Source organism: Pinus tabuliformis, chromosome 4_2 (genome assembly GCF_031772625.1).
Source record: "Pinus tabuliformis cultivar Carrire ecotype Pingquan chromosome 4_2, CPIR1, whole genome shotgun sequence".
NCBI classification, from domain to species: Eukaryota; Viridiplantae; Streptophyta; class Pinopsida; order Pinales; family Pinaceae; genus Pinus; species Pinus tabuliformis.
Genome location: NC_142304.1, coordinates 744701233 through 744710110, shown reverse-complemented (window position 1 = coordinate 744710110; position 8878 = coordinate 744701233). Strand labels below are relative to the sequence as shown.

Below are 8878 nucleotides of genomic sequence, written 5' to 3'. Positions count from 1 at the left end.
TTCTGCACAATGAAAGCGTCCCAGGGGTTTTCCAGGGTGCTGAATCCAAATATGCAGTTAAAAAACCATTTTAACTGCAACAAATCAAGATTTAGCCTCAATTTCTTCCGCCAGATTCCGTCACCGGAATCTCCAAAAAGTCGCATTATAGACAACTCCAAATGAAAAAGCCATCCAGTCCACATAGATTCAAAAAAATTCAAAATGTTAAAACCAGTGCACATAGATTCCAAAAAATTCAAAACGTTAAAACCATGCAATTGGAGCCCATTTCACTACACAGTTACAAAAAAAAAATAGTTGCAATATTTATCAGAAATTCCAGAAGACCAATACTATTGAAGTAGTTGGTCCGAAATCTTTACAAAATTATTCAACAAGAACAAACCATTGGCATTAAAGTTTCGAAGCCTGTCGTCTACCACTAATAGTTTCTACACAAATTCTCGACTAGTTCTTGACTACAATAAAAGCAAACAACATGACACAGAAATATATATACTGTTTTTGCACCAATTCCGTAGAATCATTCAAAGGCCCACTGATTTTCACGCCTGACCTCCTCCTCCTCTTCAGGAGTAAAATCATTCTTTATGTTGAAAGTTTTACGTATTTCTTCTGGTGTTTTCCCTTTCATCATGTCGGCAACAGTCTGACATGTAAGATCTAGAAGATTTTTTATGTTTAGGTAATTAGCAGCCTGCAAAATCCCGAAAAGTTTAATAAACCAAAATTTCCATAAATATAGAAATGTATCTATAGCCTGGGCAGGCATATACATGTGCTAAGCATTACTAAAGAAAGCGACGAAGATATTGCAGAACAATTACATGGAATGAGACTACACAAAGATTTCTAGCATTGAAGGATCTCTGAAATTAAAAAAACAATTAGTTGATGGAACATTGATTTATTGGAGAAGCCAATGGTAACTGTCCTCAGAGGTTCAAAGAATACCAAACCATCAAAACAACAAATAAGAAAAGCGTTAGTTTGGTTCAAAGAATACCAAACCATCAAATAAGGGTTTCTGACAGAATACCAGGATAAGGTCGAACAAAGTGGCCTGATCGACTTTAACGAATTCTTCATCCCAAGTCTTGATTTCGTCCTCGGAAATGACCGATTTCTCATGTGCGGGGTTCTGAGCATCGACATGGTGCTTGCAGTATTCGATGACCTTAGAGAGTATCTCACTAGAAACGTTTGGCAGCGGAATAGCATTGGCGGTGCCAGTGTCCTCGATCACGTACTTGATGGTCTGAGATTCAAATGCCACAGCCTCAGTGACATCAAACAATTCGCCATCTGAGCTCTTCAAAGTCACCTTGCTTTCCGAGGCCATGGCTCCCCAACTAAAAAGTTGATCCGAATAAAAGATTATCTGAATAAAAAGAAAGGAGTGAATTTCTGTGTATAAGCGAAGAGAACTCGAGAAAGTATGAACGAACTTTTTCTCGATCGATATGAGATGAGCGATATGTGGTAAGGGCAATAAGTCCATATATTTATAGCCTGATTGATTACCCAAATAACCATGCCATGGGCTTTTCGCTGCTTTTTAAAATTATTTTTTCTTAACTCTAGTTAACATAACCCAAACCTAGAGCTTTTAGGGTTTTTTTATTTTATTGTTTTTAACCGGCTAAATGTTTTCGATTCATGCTCCACCTATTTTAGGGTATTAGTGGGCCAAATTTTCCCTGTTTTTTAAAAAAAAAATTTCTTAACTCTAGTTAACATAACCCAAACCTAGAGCTTTTAGGGTTTTCTTATTTTATTGTTTTTTACGGATTCATGCTCCACCTATTTTAGGGTATTAGTGGGCCAAATTGCATTTCAAATTATTCGTTGCTAAAAATAGCTATTATGTACTACTTAGCTTAAATGTAGTTAACAAAACAAAAGAATTAACAAAGGCAAAAAATTATTATAAAAATAAAACAAATAATAAAATATTATACTATTGAATGTCATCACCAAAAAATAAGAAATATGATTAACTAATATTATTTATTGAGCCGAGGGGATGTGTAAGTTTATCTGCCATTTGTTCCCCTTAAAATAAAAATAAAATTTATATCGTAAACAGAAAAATAATGTTGGCTATAATACGAAAAATAAGTAAAAAAAAAAGTGTTTTCAAAAATATTTCAACAAGAGATTTAAATAAACTAGTTGAAGATCTCTGTTAACTAATTTATGTTCATAAAATTGTAAAAATAAAATATTTTTATGTTTTATATAAAAAGAATAATCAATGTGGGTTATCAATAAAATATTTTAATACGAATTAATATTGACATATACTTAAAAATACATTATTAATAATCAAGAAACATTTTAACTTGAATGTACATGTTGTGGAAATTATTTTAATGTCAATTATGTATATATTTACGCCGTAAGGCATTCCCCTTCGAAATCAACTCCCCCCTTATTGCACCGTAAGATTATATGTTAGACGATTGAGAAAAGCTGAACCATTCGATCATGAGAAAGTATTTATGAATTCGTTGAACACTAGTATTCAATTCGCATAGGTAAAGACGTCGTCTACGAACTCCTGAACTTTGGCAGTGAGCTCTTCGGCAGTTGATTAACGTGGTTGATTTCTGCCACAATCGATGTGTATCACCCAGATTTGAAGCTGTAGAACCTGTTATTAGAGGAAAATCGTGATATGAAGGGCACCGTCTTCGACCTCAGTGTGCTGCTGAAGCAGTTCAGACATGACTACCTTCTCTAGATGGCGTGCGCCACACCGACATACATTTTGCCAGAGGTGATTATGAAGAATGGATCTGACGGAGCCAAGGCCAACATCTGGTCTTGCATGGTCATATTGTTTGTGCTCCTCACGGGGTACCTGTCGTTCTAGGATGCGAATCTGATAGTAATGTATAAGAAGATCTACAAGGGGATTTCAAATGCCCACCTCATTTTCCTCTGAAGTTCGATGTCTGGTTATCTCACTGCTAGACCCTAACCCTATGACGAGGATCATTGTTCCACATCTCATGGAGGTTTCTTGGTTCTACCAGAGCTTGAAGTGCCCATAGGCCGACAATGATGTGGAAGTTGGACAACTGGAAGATGTTGGCTCGGCCTTCCCCGCCCCCAAGCCGACCTACCTAAAAGCCTTTGACATAATTTCCCTCCTGTCGAGGTGCAATCTCTCGAGGTTGTTCAAAGATGATGTGGTAAAGAAGGAGTCGAGGTTCACTTTGACTCAGCTGGCGTTGAGCAAAATGTCGAAGTTGGAGGAGAGAAGTTGAGTGTATGAAATGGTCAGATTCAAGCATTTGGAAGAAAAACCTCAAAATTTAGAAGAAAGGGTTTGGGTAAATCCATGGATTTGATAACAAGAGTGAGTGATTAGGTCCTAGAAAACCTGATGTTGGTGCTGCTGGAATGCTCTAAACGAGTGCCTTCAAAAAATGAAGATACCGAGAAATATGTACCAGAAAATCAATGCAGAGAAGAGATTCCAACCGTTCCCTCTGTATGGAAGAGACTTCCTGAGGAGATATTAGAGTTGGTCTTGGCCAGATTTCCACTGAAGAGAATCCTCAGATTGAGAACAGTGTGTCACAAGTGGAACATATTATCATTGAGCAAGAGGTTTACCATACTTCATTCTATTCTCCAAGCCCTAAGTGTGCTCTTGTTTGATGTCCTTGATGGTTAATACAAAGTGAGTTATTGATAATGGGAGTGCAAAGAAAGGTGAAACCCATTCTTCTATTTATGTGAATGTGACATCTGAAAGTAATGTAACGGGAAAGGGGAGCTCCAAATCAACCATGAAGGTCGCAAGGGAATTCCATGGATCGAGGAAGAACACAGTGATGGCGGCGATGGCGGCCCTCTCCCTTATTGTCGAGCGATAAATCCCTTACGGTCGAGTGAGAAATCGATGGCGGACCCTATGTTCGAGCCCCTATTGGTCCTTATGGTTGAGCGATAAATCAATGGTGGCCTTAATAGTCGATCCTCTCTCCTTAACAATCAAGTGTGCTATGATAGCGGCCCATTGGTCGAGCAACTAAAGTTCCTTGATGCTTATTGGGTGGTGGGCTTATGGTCGAGCATGCTTACACATCCTTGGCGGAGGTTTTAGCAGAATACACTATTCGTTTTGCCATTTTAGGAGGCAGAGGTTTTGAAGAGTAATGACATATATAATGATATTGATTTCTTATATATCTAGTTACCGAAAGAAAAGAGAGAAAGAGCCCAAAAGCCAGCCTGATGCACTCAACTTACCTGCATCCACATCACCTCCCTAATTCTTCATTAAAGAAAAGAAAAGAAAATCTAAGTAGCTTGGTTTTTTGAGTCATTCCCTCCTAATTGATAGCCCAGTGAAATGGTGGTAGTTATATATGAGCATGTGGTAGTTTAGGTTCAGTGAGTTCCTTGCTTTGGGCTTACAATACCTGATAGCAAGCTCATAATCGAGCCTATGTTGTAGTAGTTTTCCAGAGGAATGCATCGAGAGCCTCATGGAATATTGTCTAAAAGGCCATTTGCATGTGTTTTATGGCTACTTGACACGCCCAAGCGAGCTACCCTGCGTAGACTGAGTATAACCCTAAGAATTTGGCCATTTGGGGATGTGCAAGCAGGCTCGACCCCTATTTACCCACCCAATTCCCTAAGGCAGAGGTTTTCACATCTTTCTCTCCTATTAATGCCATTTTAGGATGCGGAAGTAGGCTCAACCACTATTTACCCACCCACTCCACTCCCCCGAAGGCAGAGGTTTTGAAGCGTAATGACATATATAATTCATTCATGCATAATGACATATGCCCATAGAAATAAAAATGACTGCTATAATGTCAGTCATCTGATTTCATTTGAATGAGAAGCGAACAAACGACTATACTTGCGTGATCCTCTCCCATTGGTTGAGAGTCTGGCAGGTTCACGATGGCGACCTTTTTGGTTACCTCTTTTGCTATCCTTTTTATGTCACCAACCCAGAAACAGGAAAGCTACCATCACTTGGTAGGGAAATGAGGATCCTTTCTATTCATATGTATATTAGAAGCATCCTCCCATTCCCACCTTCGTTATGACAACGTGTCACAAACAGTATTGGAATTCGTTGGTTGGGAAGAGAGTAGAAAGCTCGCAAACGACTTTGTGAGAAACGGGTGGGATACAATTTTGGAGAGGGGCGATGGCGTTTCACAAGGTATTTGTCTTCTTGCAGTCAAGGGAGATAGTTCAGGGGCTGAGCTACATCATTGCCTTATCTTGACGTTGAAGCCTTTCAGTATTTCTGTGAAACATTTCTTCATGAAGCCCTCGTTACCTTTTCTCTCCAATAATTTTATTTTTAGCAATAATTGTATAGACCAATGGTATTCACTTGACTTCAATCCATTGCATAGTTTGTTCCCCTGTTTTTATCTCATATATCGATATATTAAATTACTTTGACAACTATATATTGATTTGGATTTGTCCTTCTTTGGGATTTTTAGAGCTTCAATGTTTATAGTTGTCTGAGATTCTTTATCATTAGTTTATTGATCTGAGCTATAAATTTCCTCTAGGTTCTACTCTTGTGGGCCTGTTATTAGAAAAACATTATGCCGCAAGTTTTTAGCCTTTATCTCTATGAAAAGGAAGTGCATATTTATATTAATTTGGATTTTTTGACGTTATTTTTTTCTTTTCTTCTGAAAACAGTATTTTTATTATGTTAAAATGAAACCCTTGCATTCACTTGCAGTTGGGTCTCTTTCACAATTTTTTTGAGTGCCATTCCATTTTTTGAATGAAAATAAACAAACTGTATTGAACCATTCAATTTTTGTGATGGTTTTCTTTATGGTGAATATTTTGAAACTTTCTAGAAGGATAATGCTTATGTTCCTCCTATCTGTTTAATTTCTTGAGGACCTATCCTACAAACTTAATAAACAAATTTAAGGCCACCTAACTAAGGTTGTCACAACTGATAATTAAAATAAAAAATCATTGCCAAAGTAAAAACTCTTAAAGTAGGTTTGAGGCACTCTAAGAACCTGCATACATTAGTTCGAATTGATCAAATGAGTTCAGGGTGGAGACACTCTAGATCTTCTCTTAATGATCCATGTCGCTCCAGGGACACACATAGGACAAAGAGGGCTTATGAAAACTCGAAAATAAAAATGGTCGGAATGATTTCAAACTAGGACCTGAGCGTATATGTCATCATCCTAATCATGGCAGTGTGAACAGTTCCTCAATTCGAGCTCGTATGAGGGAGGATGAGCCAGTCAAAGTTCTAGTCAAATTTGGGCTATGGGCCAGGTTTAAGTGTCCTACAATTTGACTTACCCTGAGGCATGAAACTTAGCTCCCGAAGTGGGCTAAATTGTTGCCTCTTTAATTTTTCTAATAACCCTTATGTTAGACAAATTTGAACAAAATTCCCTACTATTAAATAAAGATAAAAATATATATATAAAAGGTGGTGGGCCACCACCGATGCCACCCAAAAAATATATTATATAACAAAATCTTATTAAAGGGCCAATGGGTCGTGACCCCCTCTGGCCCAACCGCAACCATAAACCACAAAAGCTATGTTTAAATATGGGTCGGTGGCCATGACCCTGTTGGATCCTCCATCGACCACCATACAATGTTCATATAATGGGGTGGGCGGGCCACCTCTGGTGGACCCGACCCACATCGCTATCCACAAACATACACACAGTTAATGGGAGGTTGGTGGGTAGCGAGCCCGTGCCAGCAACATCGACTAGCCCACCACCATGAGGCGACAAAATGGCATGTCAAATAAAACAGCACAACTCCCTTTTAATGCACACAACACCGCCTTTAATACCACATGGAACCGATGGCAAGAAATGTAGCGCGAGCCACCAAAATAGTGGACTCACTGCCCAATAATAAAATCTAAACAATAAAGATTTTTCATGTTAATTTGGGAGGGGTGGGATTTGATCCCCCAACCCCTCCTCAACCATTTTCTAAACTCTACCCTTGCGCCAACCAACCTCACATGGGTTAATTCGCCTAGGATTTACAAATAAACTCATTTTTGTCAGTGCACCCAGGAGCGGGTGGAGGAACTAGGAGCGGCCATAGATTTTCAGATAGAGGAGGCATGATATTCTTTGATGCCCAAAGATTCTTTGGGGAGGTAAAAAAAAAATTGTCAGAACAAAGTCAAGTTTATAGTCGTTTTTCACAGTTTTTTGTAGTGATCGCAATGGCGAGGTCAGATTCTCATTTTGAGTTGTCTATTTCCAGTCCACCCATGGAGCTGAATCTTTGAGGAATCAAGGGGGAACCTGAAAGATTCATTGAGCCCCAGATTCTCAATTTATTAGAATTCCGAAATTGGACAATCGATTTTGCACTATTTGATGCCACAAATCTGATTGTGCATTCAGATTTTTCATTTTCTCATTATATTCTTCAACCATTTTTCTAAGTGGATTGTAGGTATCAGCATTCATGTGTGAGCAACAATTTCCATGTGATTGGTGCCATCTGATCGATGGCACAAACAGCTTCAGCAGTTTGACATCCGCTTCTTCAGATGGCCCTTGGTTGTGAGGTATATGCAGTGTGTTCATGTGCTTCTTTTGCCATGCATTGTGCTGCACAAATCCCTATTTGATGTTGATGAGGGATCTTGTTTATTACTTGTTTTCATGATTCCTGCTTGATTTGACGTGGAATCATTTATGTGATGTACTTGTTGTCATGATTCGTCATGTTATGTTTCGAGATTCCTTTGTTGAATGTTGATGGGATATTCATATTGTCATCATGTATGTTTTCTTTAAGATCCCTTTTCTGCCATTTTATCTGGATGATCATCATGCATGAGTTTGTGTCATATTGATAGGAGTATTTTGACTGAGAGTTCCTGTAGTGGAACATCTTTTGGTGACAATCCTGCATGAGGGAATTTTCCTTGTATGATAGCGACACCATCTCTATATACATCATCACTATTTATAGCACATAATGCAGTGGCCTACATCATCTTGACACTGGGGCCCGGAGATGTAGTCCCTCCTGGGTGGCTCCAGGGATGCACAAAGGAAAAAGAGGGCTTATGAACACTTACAAATCAAAATGTTCCGAATGATTTCAAACTAGAATCAGAGCGTATATCTCGTTGTCCTCATCACGGCAGTGTGAATGATTCATCAATCCAAGTTCGTATGAGGGAGAATGAGCCAGTCAACGTTTTGGTCAAAGTTGGGTTGTGGGCCAGGTTAAAGTGTCCTACAATATAACCAATCTCGAGGCATGAAAATTATCTCCCGAAGCGGGAGAAATTGTTGCCTCTTTAATTTGTCTAATAACCTTTATGTTAGACAAATTTAAACAAATTTCCCTATTATTAAATAAAAAATATATATATTCATATGAGGTGGTGGGCCACCAGCCCCGCCACCCCTAAAATATATTATATAACAAAATTTATTAAAAATCCGATGGGCCTTGACCCCCTCTGGCTCAACCGCAACCATAAACCACAAAAACTATGTTTGTATATGGTTCGATGGCCATGACCTTGCCAGACCCTCCAACGACCACCATAGAATGTTCATATTAATGGGGTGGGCAGGCCACCTCTAGTGGACCTGGCCCACACCACTATCCGCAAATGTACACACAGTTAATTGGAGGTCATCAGGTACCGAGCACACGCCAGCCCCGTGGGCTAGCCCACCAACATGTGATGGCCTCATGGCATGTCAAATAAAACAACGCACCTCCCTTTAACGCACACCACTCTGCCTTTAATACCACATGGAACAGATGACAAGAAATGCGGCACACGACACAAAAACAGTGGACCCATCGCCCAATAATAAAATATTAA

The 8878-nt window shown here is 39.0% G+C and overlaps 1 protein-coding gene across 1 annotated transcript; it reads right to left on the bottom strand.

Annotated features, from left to right (window-relative positions):
• Positions 1 to 487: 487 nt before the first annotated feature.
• On the bottom strand, positions 488 to 1345 carry LOC149171748 (SKP1-like protein 1B). The gene is made up of 2 exons (XM_089427584.1): positions 1043 to 1345; positions 488 to 700 (listed from the first exon to the last, which is right to left on the bottom strand). Exons 1-2 carry the CDS (start codon positions 1343 to 1345, stop codon positions 527 to 529), a joined length of 477 nt encoding a protein of 158 aa, XP_089283710.1. The 3' UTR covers positions 488 to 526.
• Between the last annotated feature and the right edge of the window lie 7533 nt (positions 1346 to 8878).

Excerpts from the sequence above, each read along its gene's own strand:
- LOC149171748 (XM_089427584.1), bottom strand. The coding sequence starts at position 1,345 with ATGGCCTCGGAAAGCAAGGTGACTTTGAAGAGCTCAGATGGCGAATTG. Across the intron at positions 701-1,042 it reads CTTTGTTCGACCTTATCCTG|GCTGCTAATTACCTAAACAT; the intron begins GTATTCTGTCAG and ends GGGATTTTGCAG.